Source organism: Alligator mississippiensis, chromosome 7 (genome assembly GCF_030867095.1).
Source record: "Alligator mississippiensis isolate rAllMis1 chromosome 7, rAllMis1, whole genome shotgun sequence".
NCBI classification, from domain to species: domain Eukaryota; kingdom Metazoa; phylum Chordata; order Crocodylia; family Alligatoridae; genus Alligator; species Alligator mississippiensis.
In genome coordinates, this window is record NC_081830.1 from 89,201,504 (window position 1) to 89,223,686 (window position 22,183).

General features: G+C 43.1%; 1 protein-coding gene across 2 annotated transcripts in view; it reads right to left on the minus strand.

Moving 5' to 3' along the window:
- ACAP2 (ArfGAP with coiled-coil, ankyrin repeat and PH domains 2) overlaps positions 1-22,183 on the minus strand; it is a 100,617-nt gene that overhangs the window by 25,646 nt on the left and 52,788 nt on the right. For both annotated transcript variants that reach the window (XM_006264140.4, XM_014595805.3), the window contains exons 7-10: positions 20,956-21,000; positions 19,113-19,208; positions 13,279-13,353; positions 6,257-6,369 (exon numbers count right to left, since the gene is read on the minus strand). In XM_006264140.4, coding sequence (XP_006264202.1) covers positions 6,257-6,369; positions 13,279-13,353; positions 19,113-19,208; positions 20,956-21,000 — 329 coding nt within the window. The remainder of the gene's footprint in view (positions 1-6,256; positions 6,370-13,278; positions 13,354-19,112; positions 19,209-20,955; positions 21,001-22,183) is intronic.

Below are 22,183 nucleotides of genomic sequence, written 5' to 3' on the forward strand. Positions count from 1 at the left end.
TTTTTCCCCAAGCGCTTGTTAACTACAGCTTAGTTTTGGTCACAACATTTAAAAGGTATCACCTTTACCATCTAGAAGGAATGTATTAATCAAGCATAGTGTAGATTATTTCTAGGAAATAAATCAGTAGTTGAACTACAAAGCAGGCTGAAAAAGAAAGATAAAACCAGGCTTATTCTTTGCTGTTATACATATGCTAGTTACAGACAAGGAAAGCAGCCCCCAAGACAAAAGGAAAAATGCAGCCCTGCCACAAGAGATAACATGCAATGGAGCAAACTTCTAGTAATAACCATTAAATAAAAGGTGTGATGTCCTATTAATCCAACACACTCCATTGTTGTACAGTTAAATATTTAGGGAGTCACTACAGGGAGCGAACTCCAACCTGGCAAGCATAAAGCATCTGTAATGTAATGTACAACAAATTCATGGCACATCTGACATCTTTGCCATGAGGTTTTTCATATTGCTCCATGACTTCTTTTGGTAAAGAATTGATCTATTTAAAGAAACCTATTAGTTTAAGATTTTAAAAAAGACAAGGAGTAAAATTTGCTGAAAACATCATACTTTATTTAGTATACCCTGCAGTTCACACTCGTTAATCTGACTGGACATTAACTACAAATCCAAGACAAACGTGTGTGAACATATTACTATTATATGCATTTAAACAAAACTGCCAGCTAAATGTTGCAATGGATTAAAACCACTAGTAGACGTACTAAAGTGATTTTAACGATTGAGATTTCATCACCTATTGTAAACTGATCAAATCTGACTAGGAAACTCATTTGCTTTGCAAGAATGGGCTAAGATAAGTCCTTGAAGGTCCGGCACTTTGTTCCTCAGTCCCTATATTATTGGGATGAAACTTGCTATGTTCTTAGGATTAAGCTCCATAAGTGGGTTGGGGACAACTTTGCTGTCATGGCCAAGCATTACCAGGAATGCACTCAAATAAACCATTTTATCATCAGAAGAGAGAAACGTCTGTATTTGATGGGGTCGTAAAGTCAACTGTGCCACTCCTATTGGCTCTATGATAGCACTTAACTAATGCTGTACTGGTGCACAAAGCAGACTTTTAGACAAAGACTTCTATATCATCCAGAGTTTCTAATATAGCTAATGCCACTTTATCTTATCCAAAAAAGAAGTGGGGAGGAGGAGGGGGGGGCAGGAAAAAAGTCAATCTATGCCAAATAGAAAAGAATATAAGTGACCGAAGAGTCTTTTCAAGGTTCCACGATCTAAAAGAAAAAAAAAAAGATAGCAACAAGAAAAGGAAACTTAACATGATTCAATAAACGTCTATTAGCTTTATAGCTTTTCAAAAAAAGGGAAGCATTTTGTTTGCTGATTATGCAAACCAAATCATGTAGTTTCAGAGGTGAACAAAACAGAATGATCAGGAGACATCAGCATTTGATGTTCTGCTCCCAATCCCATTCAAATCAGTGGCACAATTTACCAGGGTTTAAATGAGAACAAGATAACGTGCTTAGCATCTACTCTAGGAAATTCTGAAAGCGGAGACTAAATTTAAAGTTTATTTTTTACTTCTCTGGGATTATGAATGAATGCATCAATCTTTTTTAGCAGTTAAAAGGAAGGCACTGAACAGCAGCTGTGCTGTCATCCCATGCAGAATCCTCCTGCTCTCTCAGATTAAGACACTTGATATCCATTGCAAGTAATCAAAATGAAATGCAGGGTTAATGGAGAGCTTTTACGTGCCAAAGAAACATCGGGAAAATATAAAAGAAGCTGGTTGGTACCTGATGTGATCTGGCTTTTTCCTGTCATGTGAAAAAATGGGGTAGGATTAAAACATAAGGGAAAGGAGGAAAAGGAATGAAATTGTAAAATGAGCAAAATAAGCAAAGAATTAGCATGATATGAAAATACAGCAGAACTAAAGAATAAGGCTTAAAGCACCCAACTTAAAAAAAATTCTCAGGATATATAACTAATTTCCCAAGAGTTTTGTTTGCCACATACACACATTTCATTCGCGCACACACGTTATCAATAAAGGAGAAGTGGGATTTAAACAAATCTGTATTTCCAGAAACAAGAGTAATTGTCCATGTAAGGCTTCCCACTAACAAGAGGAATGGTTTGACTTCCTGAGCCATTTTAGGAGCATCTTGTAAATCAGGTCTGGGTGTGGACACATGACATTTCCTACATAGTAAAAGGATGTTGTTATGCAGCAGAAGTGCAACAGAGACCTGATGCACACATAACACAAACTGACTACACAGTGCATAATTCATGCCCGGGTTCAAGTCACTCCTTGAAAAACATGCGATGACTTTACTACGTGGAGTAGTGACTACGCAGAATCCGTCACATGTCCGCTCCCTAATCAGTGTCATCCTAGTGTAGCTACTTGCTCAATGCAAACAAGCTCCCTGATTAACTAATCCAGAGATGCTGTTAGAGTCAAATCCAGAGCAGGCTACTGCATAGTTATCATGTTGGCTGTCTGCACTCTTACTAAAACTTTCCATTATAAAAATATTCCGTTTCAGCTCCTGTTACTGCTGAAGTCAGTCAGCATCACATGTACACAACTCTCACATGTAGCATGCGTTCTACTGAAAATGCAGTATTTTAGCTCCTTGGAACAGCCTAAAAAATGGTCAGAGGTATAGCTCTAAAACACGCATGTAAAAATATAAAACCTGACAAAATGTAAGTAAGGGAGAAATAAATGAGAGGCAAATAATAATGTAAAAGTTAGAAGGCAGTGATGTCACCCTGCAGTTTTCATGATTCATTTAGTAACCTGTTTGTGCAGTATTTATGAGTAATAAATAAAACAAGACAAGTATAATGAAGCACATTATTAATGTGGTTTCTCTGCATCTATTTTGTGCTGTCAGCCTAATATATTCATCAGACTTCAATTACACTTCCCATATTCATACATTATATAAATGAACACAGTACATTGTGCAGCTGGTGTTCACAGCCCTGAGACCAAGAGGCACGGAGGATCTCTCTCACAACACCATATAACTGCCCTCCATCTGCCTTGTGTGTCCTGCTCAGAGTCAAGACTTTATGAGAATCAAGGAAGAGGATTCAAGCAAAGAGGGAACAAAAGCTTTAGCCTCACGATTTGCCAGGCAGCTGCATTACTCACTATAAACACCTCTCAACAACAGCCTGATCCAAGGCCCGGTGCAGTCAACAAGAAACCTTCCTAGTGACACCAACAAGTTGAGTCAGGTCCCAAGCACCCAGGTGAGGCATCCAAATGATCTCATGCTCTCTACTTGTGACACAGAAGGCAAACCACACTCCTTGCTTCATGGTTTCAACACAGCCTCCACTGGGGAAGAAAAGCACGCGTGCTCTAGAGCAGTGGGGGCCAACCTTTTCAGCAAGCGTCACAAATTAGCCGTGCGTCCTCCCCGAGTGCCATTCTGACCCCTTCTTCCTATTCTGCTGCTCTGCTTCCTGCCCTAATCTGCGAGTGTTACTTGTCCCCTCCCTGATCTGCCGTGTCCCACTTGTGGTATGCATGCCACAGGCTGGCCACCCCTGCTCTAGAGCACCAGTTCTTTCAAACTAATATGCTTCAACTTAACAAAGCTCTGAAGCGCGGAGTTGCCAGCCGCGCATTTACCACCCTTCTGCTCCAGACTACAAAAGGTCGCTCTGGGGAATCACACCAGGTTGCTGTCTGGTGGTGCCATTCACTGCTCCCTCACACTAGATCAGGCCAGACCCAGCTCAGTGTGCAAGAGGAGTCCAGAGAGGAACAGCCACTGTGTTACACTAGCAGGGCTACTGTCACAGCACTGCTCTCATAAATGCAGGACCAGCTGCACTAAATCAACAGAGACTTAACAGACAGTTATGCATAGTTAGACTTGAACAATATTAAAAACTTACCTATAACAGAGGACTCAATAAGCCCTGACAATTATTCTTAGGCTGGAAACAGATGTCCATCCCCCTTGATGTGCCATAAATACCCAAAACAGGTGGCTGTGACTCAGGTAGTATAAATCTCTGCCACTTTTTTGCAACAGATTTTCTGCTTGCTTTGTGGCAGGAGAGCGTGGGCAGCCCGTGGTCTCCAGCCATCCCAAGCAGGTACTCCGGGAGTTTCAGGGGTCTAAATCCTGCACACCCCGGGAATTCCCATTCAAAAGGCGTACAGGCTCAGGCCCCTGAAGGCCTGGGGGCACCTGCCCAGGCTCTACCATTTACAGAGGCACGACCGAGAAGTCCCCTGGCAGGGGATTCCTCAGGGGTGCATATTGTGTTGCTATGCCCCACATCAGGGCATACCTCTGCAAATGGGGGAAGTCCAGGTTTCTCTGCCTGCAGAAGCACCTGGTCAGTCCGACTTGGGACATCTCTGCAGGCAGGCAAACTCGGTGCTCCCCATTGGCAAAGGCACGCCCAAGTGCTGTCCCGCAGGATCGGGAAAAACGGATAACTTCTGTTTTACCCAATGAAGCGGACCTGTTGTGCTGGGACATATCCCCTATGCAGTTAATCTGCTTCACCGCGCGATGTATTTATAGCTTTAGATCAATATAATGGCCAAAACACATTTCCCAGATTTCTGACTCCCTCTATAAAATGGGCCAAACAGTAACCAAGTTTGGCTCAGACATCCAGTAAACTGAAGCGATGAACAAAAAAAATGGGATTTTTCACCCTTTATCACCTCTGGAAAGAAACACTCAGAATCAAGCTTGGGCTAACTTGTGCTGGGCCCTCACTGAGAATGGCCGGCCAGCAACCCTTTTTCGTTGTCTTCAATTTAAAAAAAAATGTTAGTTAGTGATCTGAAACTACTCTTCATTGCTAGGAAGTTTGCTATTCCATAACTGAAGCTCACGATACCAAAGCATACAGGTTCCCGCATCACACTCAGATATACCTCTGGTGACAGAATGCGTGACAGCATGCAGACGGTTTAATACAGCGCTCCCCAAAACTGGTCTACACATCACTGGTAGTCCACTTGGTCCCTGGATTGGACCAGGCACCTTGACAGTGTTGTCAATTAAAAGTTTAATCATAACAGGCAACTGAGGGTTGACAGCAGCCCCTCTAAAGAGTATGGAAACTGTTGGCCAATATAAGCACTACTGCAAAGCTACTGGCATGTGACAGCAAAGGGCAGCATCGAACTGTCACACAACTGACTTCAAACTGGGCTGCTGCATTCAGCCGTTTGGAACGTGTTAGCATTTCCACCATTGCCTTCCAAACATGCAGTCCCCTGAAAGCATAATTAAAGCGTGCCAAGTGCTGAGAGCTGTAACCGTGAGCAACTAATGCACACCCTGTGCAGTAACGTACAAGTCCAAACCCCTTCCAGGATCATCACAGGCACCGAGAGACAGTCTATGGGATTCAGTCTGCAGCAGGATTGCATGTGTATTTGATAGGAGGAAAAGGTTCCAACTCTTAGTCCCTCACTATATTTCTACCATTCACTGTACATTTTCCACAAGCTGCCAGTCTTTAAACCCTTTATTTCCTCCGTGTTTAAATTTATAAACAATGCACTTTATACAGTCATAGACAATAAGGATTGGAAGGGAGCTCAGGAGATCACATCCAGTCCAGCCCCCTGCTCAAAGCAGAACCAGCCCCAACTACATCATCCCAGCCAAGGCTTTGTCTAGCCAGGTCTTCAACACCTTTGAGGATGGAGAGTCCACAACCTCTCTGGGTAACCTCTTCCAGTGCCTTACTACTCTCCTGGTGAGAGTTTTTCCTGATATCCAACCTCAAGTTCCCTTTGCTGCAACTTGAGCCCATTGCTCCTTGTTCTCTCATCTGCCCCCACTGAGACGAGTCCAGCTCCATCCTCTTTGCAACCCCCCTGCAGGTAGCTAAAATCAGGAGCTATACTGCTTCAGAGTCTGATGGTGAAGGCCAAGGGTACAATATGGCAACTACTCCAGGTAAAGTGCTTGTGAACAAGTAGGGAAGAAAACAAGAAGAAATTTCTTCAGACTGAGGGCAGTTTCTGTGATTAACGGATCTGGGTTTTACATTTGTGATTTTATCTGAGAATTTGTCATTTTTTAGCAGAGAAAGCCAGGATCCCTGGTGATCAACTTAACAGGCCAACCACTCTGTCAACTTATCAATTCCACAGAGTTGCCTTTTGGGATGAATTTGTAAAGTTAGAAGTCCAAGCTACATTCAAGCCAATAACCAGCATGGTTACAAACCATAATTAACAGAGCATTTGAAGTATTACCTGTTCCAAGTCTTGAAGGCATTGCTGGCTCGCTTAAAGAGATATCCCTCCATAACAATGCCATTGGCTGCATCTACATTGTATTCTAGCTTAGTGTCATCACTGGAGAAATCCTAGTGTTAAAAAAAGATGCAAGTTTCAAATGCAGCTCAAACACTGACAACAATCATTTCAAATGTGTGCAGGGACCTCATAACAGCACCTTGCATGCAATATTTACTGACTGTTTTAGGACTATAAGGCCCACACACTACATTAAGAAAATGGATTTTCAGGAAAGGTCTTACTTAAGTCCCTTCTATTTCACAAAATTCAACAGCTGTACACAATTAAACACAGAGAGATGGCATTTTACCAGTCAGAACTCCAGCCACGTGAGCAAAGAATGATAATCACCATATTTACCCAAATCCAAGACAACTTCCAAGTTAAGATGATCTCCCCAATAATTAGATTCTGTGCATTGACAATTATAAATCTGTTATAAACTTAACCCTAACCCAAGCTTGACTGCCAGCCCTTCTGACTCACCATGAACTACCTGATCTCCACCTAGGAGCTGACTGCCTGCAGACAAGACATGTGTACACAGGCACTGGTTACCCTTCTGGAAAGAGGAACATGCAAGTGCCACCACCTCACTGGTGGTAGGGAACCTGCTGCTTCACCATGCCTGATATCTTGTACAGATACTAAATGAGGGACTCTCAGATCCACAGGGAGGGTTGTGGCAGTCAGAAGGAAAGAAAAGTTGTCCACTTTCTTCCATCCTGCGAGAGGAATGCTTGGAGCCAATGCAGAGCTGAGCTCCCTCCATCTCTGCCATCAAAACACGCCAGCTGTGTCCAAAGTCAGAGCTGGAGTTAAACAATCAGTCAACACAGTGAAGCGTAGCCTCCATCCACCGCCATAAAAGACAGCCTCTTTAATGTCCTAGTGCTGTTCACATGCTGCATCTTGGTCTGAAGTCAGCTGCAAAGCACCCAGGATGGTACAAATGTGATGCTGAAGCTGGGCTGTCACTTTTCTCATTAATTTTGCCTGAGAATGGGAGGATGAAGGCAGGCCAACAGAAAGCTTTCTACATCTCTGTTGGGGTTTTTAGGAAGGCTGGTACAGTCACTTGCACGAAGGAGGCACTGATGATTACTTAGTAGCATGCAGGTGGTAGTTTGCTGGTCCTAATCTTCCAGGAGCTATGTATACCCATTTCTTTGGCAAGCGGTTGAAATCTTCCTATGGGCTCCCGGACATTCCTTGTGCACGATGGGTTGCCTTCTACCGGGGTGTATTCACGTGTACACGCAGTGTGATTTCAGATGCACAGGGCTCAAGGGACAAGACATTCAGTTGCTTAAGACTGCTGGTCTTTTTTTCTTCTTTTTTTTCTTTAAATTAGCTATGGGACAAAAGCTGACTAGCAATATCTTTTTCTCCTTACCTGGGGCAGAACGCATTAGGCACTGAAAATAAGGGTTTGTAATCAAGATGACCTAAGTTCAGTCAGTCACTAGTGAAGGAAGGCAAGAGTGACAAACTTGCACAGATACGTCTCGTGGAAAGTGAAGAATTCAGACCATGCTAGTTTTTAGTAGTTGTCATTTACAGTCATGTAACAGAGAGGGACTAGTCTTTAAACCTCTGGTCTGCAGAAGCTTGTCTACCGATATAGTTTCTGTACTATTTTAATATTACCAGTTTGAAACCAAGCAGAGACAGGTAGGTAGCTGTGTTAATCTAAAAGTTAGGCAGAAGGCCTACAGAAGCCCATGAATTTCTGAACAAATTAGTCTCTAAGACACCATCCTGTCCTGCTGTCTTCCAAGATGAATCTAGTATAGGCAAAGCCAAACAACCCCTAATCTGCTGGACACAAGTTATTTCAGTATAAAAGTACAGGCTTCAGTATAAATGTGCTTAGAGTAGTATACCTTATTCTCAGGTATTTAGAGGAGAAAGTTATGGCAGCATGAGGTATCTTTATAACAGCACAACTGTACCCAGGCTAGGGTGCTGAACTGCTTTAGCTGTTTTCCAGTTAAAATAATGAACACCTAACAAAAACAGTTAGACAGATACAAAAACTGTGTGGGGGTGTATGTGATAAAAGATAGAAAAAAAGGAGTCGGACCACATGATTGCTGCTACTGATTAACACAGGCCTCCAAAGGGAATGCCATTCTGCCCTATGATTTCAAGAAACCCAAGATAATATAACAAAGGATCAATCATAGAGCAACAGGACAATTAGCACAGTTCATACAGGCCTTTTATGAATGGATACAAATATCATGGCCACATAAGCTTGGACTTGGTAGTAAACTATTCAGTAAAGGGGCACGCAGAATATTTCTCTCAGCTCTTCACAATTTAATAGGTTAAATACTACGCTCAAAATAGTCATCCAGGGTAATAGCTGTGAATATGACAGTAAGCACTTACAGTAAAAGTAAAAACATCTTCTCCAAACTTTAGCAATAGTGTTTCATATGGGCTTATCAACAGACCTAGAACAAAGGGTTCAGAACTCAAAGCTTGGAAAACCCCAAATTCAGCCATGTGGCATTCTCTCCTTTCTCCCCCAGCACTTCGTAACCTTCGTATTTTGCTGTCTCTTCTCCAACTCAGAAGACTAATATTGCTGAGATTTAATATAATATTGCACATTTCAAAAATACCATTTTACTATAAAGAATACTTACACTATATCTATATATCTATAGAGCAGGGTAAAAGAACACACGCACACAGATATCCTAGCAAGTAAGTGTGCTACAAAGAATTTTCATGGAATTTTTACCCTGCTATAGTCTTTCAGGCACCTCTAACATTTATTGAACTAGCATTTTTCTTCCAAAAATTAAGGAAAAACAAATACAGGTTTTATTTCCTTGCGCAAACTTACCAGCTCCCAAACATAATGAAACCTGCTAAACAGCTGCATTTTCTGGTCCTTAATTAATCACCGCAGCTTCTTGTCAGAGGAAAGAGAACACGTTCCTGAGACACTTTCTGCCCATCCAAGAGTGAGGTACAGCACTTTTCTCTGAGCCCACAACGTTGTTTCAGAGACCGCAATTATCTTGTTCAATGAAATGCGATCCACTAGGTTTAAGGTGTCTTTGAAGCATTGTGCAAATGTAGATGACTTAACGGCTTTCTCCTTACGTTGCTCCTAATTCAATTCAAATTAACTGAAGTAGTGACTTCTTCCTCAAGCACGCACAATATTGTTGCTGATCTTATTAGCTGAACTGACTTGCAACCTTACACAGCAGGTTGGGAGAGAAGAGTATGCGCAAACAGAAGTGTAATACTTTCCTAGCTACTCACAACACATCACAGACTTTACAGCAGGTCATTTACTTATGAGTCAAAGTTCAAACTTTAAGGGAAAGCCAAAAAGCAGGGTGGGAGTGGGAAATCAAAGGCTTCCATATGCTTTATCCTTAGTATTTCATTGATGGAGGTGGAGGATCTAGAAGAGGGGTAGGGAAGGCAATAAGACAGTTCCAGAAAACGCAACTGGCAAACAGAATATGGTCTTTAGTCTTTCCTATATTGCATAATTAAACAAAGAGGGGAAAAAGTGGTCAAGTTACTGTAATTTATTTTTATCCAGGCAGATGGAAAATCATCTAATGAATCACAACAACTTGAGGAAAAAATACATCCAGCTCTTTCCAGAGTACTGCACAGGAGAATCACATGTTCATAAATCCAGTCACTTCGTGTGATTAAGAATGTTATCCTTCTTAAGCATGTTAGTTTTTAAGAAGAAATTAACTTTTGACTAATCAGAACAGACAAAGCTTTAGACTGGCACTTGGACAGGTCCGCCCGAGTGCCATTACATTGCGTGTCTCGCCTGCGGGAGCAGGCAGTGCGGGGCACAGAGGGCAGAAGCCTCGGGGACAGCACAGAAGAAGGTAGGATGGTGGCATGAGAGAAGGGGAGGAATGAACAGCTGGGTGAAGAGATGGCGCACAAGACAAGATCTATGCTTTAAGCCAGAAGGCTATTTTTGCCACACAAACCCAGGAACATGGTGTACAGGCAAGAAGGAGGATCTGAAAAAGGAAGTTACGTGACCCGAATGAGAAATTAAAGGGGTGAGTTTGGCAGTGGCAGCTCAAAATGAGGGTCTTGCACCAGGTCACCTTCTTCAAGCACAGCTGGGACCTCCTACACTGACACTGATAACTAATGAGGAGGACAAGAGATGCCTACTAGGAACACAGGAGCGAGACGGGCCATCGGCTCCGCTCCCTCGCATAAACAGGAACAAAACCACAGCGCTCAACAGAGCAAAGCCGACACCAGGAATTAGAGCCAGGAGTCGGTGCAGGCCAGGTGACATTATCAAGTAATTACATAATTCATCTTCCCTTTCAACTGACATCTCTGATTCGGGGTGCACTGATCACCACCTTCCATCTTTTGTGGTCATGGCAAAGCTGTGAAATATCCACTCGTCTTTTAATTACTGCACCATCTTGCCACACTTCCAGAGCCGGCTTCTTCTCCGTCTTCCTGGTTTTCTTTCTGCTCCCAACTGCCAGTCTAAGCACCGAACCGAGCCGTTTGGTAACGGTCACACGGTGCATCCACAGAGAGAGTTTTCTCTTTTCCAAGTGTCCCAAGCAGTTGTGCTCTGCCTGCAGTCATCTCTCTCAGCCTCTCTTTGCTGTGGTACCGAACATCCCCAGTGGTATCCAACACGAGGTCTGCCAGGCATGCTTGAGCAACCCTTGCAGCAGCAGGATACTGAGCACCACTGTCCCTCGGCTTTACCTGCGGCAGGTTCGGTTGTGCGACAGAGTCGACGGTCTGCATAAGAACTGTCATGTACCGGGTCAGACCATAGCTCCATGCTGCCGAGGCTCCTGTCGCACAGCGGCAGAGAGTGGACGCTGAGAGGAAGAGTGAACTGGCTCTCCCCAGGGTTTTTCCACTGCTCCTCTCTCCCTTGCCGCCTCCAGCACTGAAGGTCTAGGAAGCTCTGATTCAGAGGCTGCATCCCTAGCTCCCATGCTCAAGAGCTGCTGATGCCCCTTCCCTCCAATAATTTGTCCAACCCCTGTTTGAATCTGACTAAGCTGTCAGCTTCCACCACATCTGGTTGCAAGGAGCTCCTCACTTTAATGAAATGAAACTGGGTGAAAAAGAACTTCCTCTTACGAGTTTTAAACTTACTACCTGCTAGTTTCATTTTGTGACCCCTAGTTCTTATATTGTGAGAGACTGTAAACAGTAAATCCCTGGCGACTTTTTCTTCACCATTTAGTATTTTGTAAACACTTCTCATTTCTCCCCCCCATGCATCCCTTTTCTAAATTGAATAGGCCTGGCCTCTTTAGTCTCTCCTCTTATGAAAGTGCCTCCATGCCACTCATCATCCTTACTGCCCTTCTCTGGACCGTGTCTAGTTCTTCGATGTCCTTTCTGAGGCATGGGGACAAAAACCGGGCAGAGTCCTCAAGGTGCAGACGCACTGCAGATTTATAAAGGGGCACCAAGATGCTTCTGTTTTGTTCACAATTCCTTTCTTAATAATCCCCAACATGTTGTTTGCTTTTTTGGCAGCTGCTGAGTAGTTTTAGTAGTAGGTCAGACAAGGATTTGTATGGGATGGTTTGGATAAGGACGATCCTGCCAACTTTGTCCTTCACTGAATTTATTTACTGCCGTTGTCTTAGTTTTTTAACATTTATTAATAAATGTTAAAATAATTAGATGACTTAAGGAACAAAATTAATTTTCACACAATTTGGGGAAAATTTTAAAATGCCTGTGCAAAATACGTGGAAAGCAACAAGTACTATCCATTAAGTGGTTTTTTTATTCCAATTGATCAGGTTTCCATTACTCCTGAATTTCTCTCTCAGTAATGACAGATCTTATTAGAAATCATTTACCTGTAATGCAGCCTTTTGCAGCATTTAAGGAAAAACAAAGCAAGTCAGATCAGCAGGCTACAGCAATTGCTATAACTCCTGGTAATGGGTCACATAACTTGTGCCTTCCATGATCAATTAAAGATATGTAATCTTAGGGCAATATCAATCCCAGGTATGCTTTGCTATTCTCCAACAGCCTGTTAGTATCCAAGTACTAACCTATCCCAGAATAGGATTTTTATCCTACTCCCAGCATATTTTTGTCAATAAATGCCCTTTTTGAGTCACTTACCTCATGATTGTTCCAATCTATGATAACTTCTCAAATCCTATTCAAAAGCCCATTTGTGAGAGAATAAAAAGTATTCTGGGATCTTTAAACCACAGTCCAATTACAGTTCTTCCATAGCTACGTTCGTTGGTTCATAACCAGAGATTCCACTAGCAAACATTTACCCTCTCCTATTACAACTGTATAATCAATATTGACAAAGAGCATCAGTGCTATCCACACACTTGAAACATCTGTCATTTTCCTAGCATGCTAAAAAGCAAAAGTTAGCGTAGTGATGAATTTGCCAATGAAACCATGCACAGTTACTGGGTAGTTTTCACATTCCTGTTATTTTAAACAAATAAAATCCCACTTTCATAGTAGGCTCTCTGTTTATCTGCAAAGGTAGCTACAGCTCTTAACCCCATCATACTGTACACATACATTTGGGCCAAATTCAGAAATGAAGTAAAACATGCATTTAGAAGGCCATCTGGGATACTTTTTCTATAGATACATATTTGACTACAAGAGTTATAGAAAGCAAGAGGATAACTATGACTTGATGACTCCAAAATGTCTGGTGCCTAATAAATGAGCTGCCTCAGCATCCAAATGCATTACTTCACTAGAAGAGTGAAATATAATTATGGACTTGTCTGGTAATACTATCTGAACATCTGCAAACCAGCCTCCACTTAGTGATCCATAACTCTGTGTCGCTGCACTCTGAGGACACTGCTTCTAGCTGTTGTATTGCAGGGCTGCTCTGCTGCAGAGGCACACCAACGGAGAGATCAATGAGTGTGCAGCCCCTCTCTCCCTCTCTTTCACAGTCCTGCAAGTACCTTTTGCTGAATAGTGGAGTGTTTTTGCTCCATATCTCTCTTCTCCTTTGCAGCATCTACAGCCAAGCGATCCAGCTGTAAAAAGAAAGAAATGTGGCTCTTTAGACTTTGTAATACTAATAGAAAAAATACATTATGTCTAGACACTGCATGATTTTTGTTTTATTTACATAGCAAAGTCACTTCCCTTATCACAAAGCTTTACCTTTACTAACAACTATATCCTGTCAAAAGCATTGCACTGCCATCCTAAATTAACCAGACAAGTCTTCCCGATACAAACACTCTGTGAAAGGTGAACACTTCCTCTAGGCTTTAAGAAAAATATTTCAAAAAATAGTATTATGGTGCCAGGACTGTGCGAATGGTACACCGCACCAATGACATGTTCAGTTTCTGAAGAAAGGAATGACTCATGCTTTAGCTTTAGCTGCTCTTGCTGGCTGGCCCATGCAGCACTACTGGCAGAAGCAAAGAAAGCCAGAACGAGCAAATGCTGGCAATTTTTCCTCCACAGGGAAGGTGCGGGCCCAGCTAAGCTTTTATCCTGACAGCTATCACAGGCTCACTGACACAGCATTTGAAACAAGGTTCACAGCTCTTCAGGCTCTTTCAAGCACAGTGTAACAGCACTTTGAACATCAGAGACCGTGCCACAGCCTAGAGGAACTGGTTTTTATGCCGAGTCTGTAAAAGCATAACCACTTCAAACTTGCCTTGGTCAGACTGTCAGAAGAAAATACCAGCAGGATTTAAAGATATTGTAAAATTGTAACTGATGAGTACGAGCGTTTTACCCAGAATTACTTGAAGACATGTCTGTGAAAAAGCAACCGATTAGAGAGTGTTGTGAGATGGGGGCGTCAGAGGATAGGAAGTAGCCGACAGACGCCTGGGCAGGGTGGTCTGCTAGACATCATTCCAGACGCTGTTGAAAAGTGAAGTCTCTCAGAGGTCTGTGCAAGCGGAGCTGGTCATCTGGACCTGTTCCCCGACCTGAACTACGAGCCTTCCCCACTCTGACCACCAGTAAGATGGAAAGGACTCAGAGATGGCACTGCAGGGTGGTTTGACCTGCTACTCCGTATTGGCCTTGCCCCAGCAAGGGCTAACGAGGCTGCCTGACGCAAGGCAGGGCTGTGGCTCTCCACCGGAAGCTGCAGATGGTCAAGGGCAGTGGTGCTCAACCTTTTGGTCCAACAGGCTGAATAACCTCCATGGGCCAGATCTGGTTGGTAGACCCAACCCAGAGCCCAGGGCAGGCACAGCGGGGTCCCATCCAGCTGTGCAGAGGGAGAAGGGCAGCCCAGGCCCAATCCAGCCACACAGGAGAAGGGGCTTGGCCCAGCCCCGATCCAGCCATGCGAGGTGAGGGGGCATGGCCCGGCCCCAACCTGGCTGGGCAGAGAAGGGGGGGGGGGGTGCTGGCCTGAACTAGCTGTCCAGGGAAAGGGGCATGGCCTGGCCCCAACCCAACTAGGTGGAGGGAAGGGAGGGTTGCCCAGCCCCAAGCTGGGTGTGCAGGGGTACTCGGCTCCAGCCTCCTCCATGAGGCTTGGGATTTTGGCAGCAGGGAGGGATGCCAGCACTGCCACTGCTCCCCCGCTACCAAATTTCCTGACCCCTGGGGAGTCCCCATGGGCCAGACACAAGGCTCCATAGGCCACATTTGGTCCACAGGCTAGAGGTTGAGCACCCCTGGTAAAGGGCATGATACGACTGACAGAATCCCTCCCTATGCACTGATTTGATCCAATGACCATGGGTGAAAACCTCAGCCCCACTTATTTTTCATCACTCTGGAAATGCAAAGGCAGCAGAGAGTGGACACAACTCCCCACTTGAGATTTCCCCAGGGCAGGAGAGTCTTGTGCCCAAATGGAAGCACTATGGCTACCTCCTCCATCACCCTGGGTGGCCCAGAGAATAAGTCACTGGCCGGAGGACTTGGGAGAACTGCATTCAGTTCCCTGCTCGGCCAGACTTCCCGTGTCATGCTGGACAAGTTTTTTTTTTTAAGCTTCTCTGTGCCTCAGTTTCCTGCCTATAAAACAGGGACAACAGCATGCCCATACCCCACAGAGATGCTGTAACTACACTTTATAGACTAAGAGGCATGCATGCACTGTGGGGCTGCAGGTTAGAGACGTACTTGAGAGAGGTAGGCAGAACCTCCATTCCATGGGATGCGTTGGAGATGACTGTCTGAAAGTATCCGAAACAAGCCCACAGCAGTTCTTAAATTCATAACATCCAAGACAGGCACAAAAGTTGCCCTAGAAAGCTGTCCTGGGCTCCCTGCCTGCTTCCATCCGCCTGGGCTCCCTGCCTGCATCCATCCGTTCTCCACTGCACACAGCAGGAGATGAGCGTAGCGTTGACTCTGGTCCTCCATCTATAATATCTTATAATGATATCCTCCCTCTTTTCAGGGAGAGTATTTTTGAGGAAATGCCCAGGGCAGAGGAGACATGAGTGACAAGGGGACAAACATTTGAGGTAAAAAAGGCACAGCACACTTTGGGATTTTTTCAAATTTCTTGCCGTTGATTCATTTTTAACATCTTTACTTGTGGGGGTGTATTGCCTGGAAGCTACAACCAGGCGGCAGGCTCTGCTGTGTTACATACAGCAGTGTTACTGTCCTGCTAGATGTGATCTGCGCCTCGGTCCCAGGTTTGTTCTCATTTTTGCTGTCAAGACAACACTGCCTTACCCTGCCAGCCACCCTCCACCTCCTGCAAGCGCTCCCTTCCGGGCCACGAGCAATTCTCCACTGCGCACTCAAGTCAGTGGCAAGCCGTGAAATGACTTGAAGAACAGGCGATGATTAATAGCACGACTGAACCACCACAAACCATGTCCCAGACCTTGTGCCACTACTGCACAGTCTTCAAACGACACGGGATATTCTGTTTCATAATGCTCTGTTTATAGTCGATTATTTGACTGTTGCATTTAAAGGGAACTAAACAAGCTTGCCTCGTTCACTAACAGTTTTCAAAACAGTCGCATTCCAACGTTGAGTTTTAAATTTTAAGAAGAGGTACAGCTAGAACATCTAATATTGACAGAAACACCACATCGGTACTAGCCATTACTTGCATTTAAGCATTTTGCTGCAATTCTGTAAATTCATAGAGTGGTATTGTTCTGGGATGGGATAACTAGAAGGTGAAACAGGTCAGCCTCATTTCACCATGCTAGCTAGGTGATGTGTAAGAAATGAACTACCTGAGTGACGTAATGAAAAATATTTACTACATCTATCAGTTTTATCAAAGGGGCTGCCAAAACCCTATACTTAAGGTCAAATACTCAAAAGCGCTCTATAAAATAAAATTTGATTGGCTTTCAGATTTCCCGTTCCTGCTATCAACTGAAAGGTGATGTTATTGTTGAAAGCACAGGGAAAATCCATTCAGACAGCAAGTTCCTGACATTCACATGTTTCCCACTGAAAAACCTGCCATTTTTATCCTGCAGAGAATTAGAAGTTAGCTAACCTTGAAAATCAGCCTATAAATAGTACCCACTTTGCATCAAATTGGTGGCAAGCAATTGAAAATTCACTGATAAGCATGATTAGTAGGTATCTGTTAATGTTCTCCAGAGAGCTAATGAAACCTCGTTCATTTAGGAATGCCATCATGTACGGCATTCTCTCTGACCTGTCAAAGGGGCTTCTACTAATGCAAACTGCAAAATAGCTATTTTAAATATCTCACTGAAACTCAACAAGCTTATTCCTAACAAAGAAAAATATTCATTTCTTTAACACTTGAAACAAAATAAGATAACAGATGGGGGGAAACTGTAGCACTTCTACATTCTTTCCTCAGTCTTTGCTGCAACTATGATCTATACTAGACAAGCTATAAAATAGCTGTTTCCCCCAGCTGCCAGCCTGCAGACATTGTAATACGGTACTGTAACAAGATGTGAAGCTGCCCTGTTAACAACCTTACAGCAGGCATCATTAACCAAATATCAGCAGCAAAAGTGGCAACTTGACCATCCTCATTAACCTAATTGAATTGGAAGCTTCAAACCTAACTAGGACAATTTAAAACTGCAATTAAAAGGTAGCAAATTTCTTCCCCCTCCTCCCCCCGTCGCCGCTCCTTCTTTGAAGAAACAGGAAAATCACATGAATAAAACCTGTGATAGAGCAACATGAAGGTCCCGGAAATAATACAGAAAAGCATGAAAGCAAAATTTAAAAAGGGATCCTCTCAACTGAAGACAAGATCACACACTGGTCTGAACCTTGTATCCACAATTGTTACCTGCCAGTCCTATGGTAGTTCTATAAAAGCAGGAGAAATCAGGCAGAAAAAAAATCTATTTGTTCACATCTTATAGCATCCCTCTATTTTTTCCCTTTCACTTTAATTTTGGCATCAATGCAGTTGTTCTGCTACAAACCATCAAAGGCCCAAAACTGATGTCAAATATAAGTCGTTGCATCATAGGATAGTAGGGCTGGAAGGGACCTCACGTGGCCATGTAGTCCAGGCCCTTGCTTAAGGCAGGATCAGCCCCGACTAAACCAGTCCAGCCAAGTATCTGACCATCCTGTCTAGAAAATGTCCAGGGATGGAGATTCCACAACTCCTCTAGGCAGCCTTTTCCAGTGTCTGACCACCCTCGCAGTCAGAAAGGTCCTTCTCATCTCCAACCTAAATTTCCTCTCTTGTAGCTGGAGTCCACTGATCCTAGTCCTGTTCCCTATGGAAAGGCCCATCTCCATCTCCATCCTCTCTGTATTTACCCTTCAGGTAATCCAATCACTTATCAAACCCTGCTCAGTCGTCTCTTCTCAAGAGTACATAACCCTAGTTCTTTCAGCCTTTCTTAATAAGTCGGCCTCCCAGCTGCTCTCTGTTGAAGTCTTTGCAAGTTGTCCATACCTTTCTAGAAGTGCGTGGCCCAAACCTGGACACAGTACTCCAGGCAAGGCCTCACCAGTGACAAATAGAGCAGAAGAAACACCAACACCGCTCTCTGGTGCCAAAACAAGTTAAACCACACTGCCACAAGTTGCTTTCTACAGCAGGACAGCATGTCTACACCAACAGATCACACGGCTTGGGTAACCACCACGTTGCAGGTGAGCCTCCGTGTCGCGTACCCTGTGCTCTTCGAAGTCTTACGTATGCCACTTTGCCTTGTCCCTCTGCAGAGTGAATTGTACTCAATTCTCCTGTCTGAATGAGGCCCTCATTCAGAAACATTTACAAATTAAAATGGAAACTAAAAGAAATGAAATTGTGACACCAATTACAAAAAAAAAAATGCCTGGGTATTCGATACCTGAAGCTAGTTTTTCCACTATTTATTTAAATTTAAAAGGTTCCAGATTAACTGTATCCTTTTATGTTTCTAACTGCAATGTTATGCCTGACCCACTACTACAGGTCCACCACGCAGAGGCCCACAGCTAAAGCGAGCAGTCATCTATAGTGAACAAAACAGCACCAGTCAGTTGCCTACAGCCCTACAGATTTCAATGACAAGGAATCAGTGTATACCAAGGGTGCTCAACCCCCAGCCTAGATCTGGCCCAGGTGTGTCCATCAGGTTAGACATCAGTGGTTTCTACGGATAAAATAGTATGCCAGTTATTTGGGGCAGACTCAGCTTTTCACCCCTCGTAACATGCCAATTACCTCACAAAGACATGCTAGCAAACATCTTGGTACATCCATATTGAATCAAGCGTTTGTACCCTGTTAAGGAACTATTACAGTGACTGCCTTTTTTCCCTCGTATTATTCCCAAACATATATTAAAAATGTACTTTAATCCAGGATTGTACTTTGTTGTGTTACCTGGGCTCCAAGATCTTTCATGTAGGGCCCCAGTTCACTGAAGAGATCATAGCCTTGGTGGAAGAAAGTCAGATGGGCATACATGAAGGATAACATCTAAAGCAAAGAGAAAGGATATGTTAAAATGCAACTTTAAATAGATGGCTGCCAGCTTTCACGTAAGTAACTCCTACTTACTGAACTGTGACTTGCAAAAGAGCTTAGGGAAAGCATGGGGCTTAACTGACCAGCCTTGCACTTGTATCAATGAATACGCATGTACAGTGAGTTTGAATCAAATGTATAGGGGTGGCAGCTTCCACCCACTCTGTGGTCACTTGGCACTCGGGGAGGTCAGGAAGGGATGACAGGGAACAGATCTGGATATGCCCTGTTCATATGCCCTCCGTCTTAAAGCATCTACTACTGGCACTGTTGGAAACAGGGTAATGGTCTAGGTAGACCATTGGTCTGACCCTATATGGTGCTTCTTATGTTCTTATGCATTGGCATAAATGATAACGCAAAATTCAAAGAAGCAAAGTCAGGCCTGCACCCTCAAGTCTTTAAAAACCGGGTTAATAAAGTTATCCAACAGATCAAAGTCAACCTCACTGGAGGAAGTAGTGACTTCTTCATTCAGGCTGTTTAAAATCATTTTGTTAACAACTACAGACCTCAGACACTTAAAACAAATGGATAGTACAGAATGGTCTGTCAAGCATTCATCAACATAACTCTAGGCCACAACTAAAAGCTTTGTGTTCCCTTTCCTTTGGGCCTCCAAAGATGACCTCTTTCCAAAAACAGGGAAAACTTGCATCAAAAAACAGCAAAACATCACACGTCTTTTACACATCATTAGGAGGGGAAACAGAATAGGGAAGCTGTTTAAAGCAGTATAAATAAAACATGTTGTGATATGAACCAAAACCTTCACAGTTTAAAGGAAGTACAGTTAAGGAAACTGGAAGTTGGCCCTTTAGTTCTCTGAAGGAAACAAGCCAATTCAGCTGGCATATAGGGAGGAAAGGAAACAAGATAGGGAAGAAATGAAGGATATTGTTTGTGGTTATATGTTTTCTGGCACAGCAAATGTAGAGGAGGTGTAAAGCAAGTGCACCAGATCTGTGGACTCTGTTTTACTCAAGTAAAAACACCGCTTTTCAGGATGTGAGAGGCTCAACCTTATAAACAGTTGGGAGAACTATTGTTTCTGAAGTCAGTGGTTCTGCACCTCCTTAGGCTCAAGGCACCCCTCAGAAAATGCCAACTCTTGGGGGGTTTTTTTACTTGTTTTTTGGACTACATAAAAAAACTAAAACAATTCTTCTGTTGCAAAGAACTAAGACAGACCACAACAGGTCAGAAATGTTTTTAACACTCTGGATTCCTATTTGAAATCTCTGGGTTCGTCTTGCGGATCATGTTTTCACACATCAGTGCCAACATTGAGCGGTATCCCTTAGCATCCCTGGAAAGGTCTCAAGGCACCCTAGGGTACTGTGGCATCCTGGTTGATAAATCTTTGCTGTAAGTGAATGTAGTACTCCTAAAGACTGAAACGTATGGAAACCAAAGTTTTCAAATTTAGCCATAAAACATGCGCAGCACAGGCAATGAAAAGCAAAGCAATGTGCCCCAGTCCTCCATCAAGGGAATCACCACTACACAGGGGAATCTGTCTCTTCATTGTGGCCTATACTTCTACCATTGCCAAAGATGACAGTTGCGCTGGCAGCTGTGTGACATGTGAACGGACAAATCAATTTGACAAGTGTCACTGATCAGAGGGCAATAATTTTATTTTAATATTTCAGGTTTACTCAGACATGTTTTGCATAGGAACATTAAAATACCTTACCGATTTTAAGATCTCTGATCTTCTCTTAGATTGAAGAACGTTCATCTAGAAAAAAAAAGCATTTTGTTTCATTCCTTTCCAAATTTCTCACAAAAACAAATTGTAATAATCCAAGTAACCGCCTACGGTTAATCAAGTAAATTTAAAGCATGGGAAGAACTGAATTTAACATCTGACTCCTCAGAGCATTTTAATACAAAAGAAAAGATACGAACTACTACACTTACTTTCATTATTGTATCAGAGCAGCTGATTAGCTCAGCTGTTTAGAGCATGGTGCTAATAATGTCAAGGTTGCAGATTTGCTCTCCATATGGGACACAGGACCTTTTCTGCCTCTGCCGGGGGTTGGAGTAGATGACCTCTTGAGGTCCCTTCCAGCCCTGCTTCTCTATGATTTCTAAATGTAAACACTTAAGAAAAAAACTTGCTCAAAAATACTATTTTACTGGAATTGCATCTTTTATTAGCACGAAAATGTTAAAAGAGCTCTCATATGTTTTGTTTTTAAAATCTAGTCACATAATGCCAACACGGGTCAGACAGTACAGACAGAAAGACGACTGGGTTCTAACCTCCAAGAGCTCAGTCAAGACGTACCCACGTTACATTTCTTAGACTAACAGTATTTTGCATATGTTTCATCTTTTAACTTAACTGAGGTCACTTGTGACTAGTATTTACAGAGTGCCCAAGAAAGCATCACTCGCGTCTCCCCTTGCACGTGTAATCGCCAATATTCACATTACTGTATTCTTTCTGCCCTCTAGTCACTGATTTAATGCTATTTTACAAAACCAGAGATTTGATCCAAAAAAGCCTCACTTAAATGAGACATGTATCATTTTGGAATTCATTTCCTCTGCTTATCTGTTCAAAGATGGCTAGCAAGTGAAATAACTTTACTGAAGCTGTAAGCAAGAACAGATGGTACTCCTAAAACAAAATATTCAGTGCTTTGGAAAGCTGCCTGAAACAAAAATGTGCTTTAAAATAAAATGCTGTATTGAACAAACCCTGAGCTTTCTGGATTTAAAAAGAAGAAAAAAAGAAAAAATTCTAAATATAAATTCATTAATATGGCCACAAAACTGCAGCAGTGAGTCATATTTCCCCACCGCAGAAAAAGCTCCGTGCCAAGAAGCCTATCTATAACTGGAATCATGTGCACAGCGCACTGCACGTCTCGAATAGAAGCTTGTTACTTATTCTTTTAGCTTATGGGGTT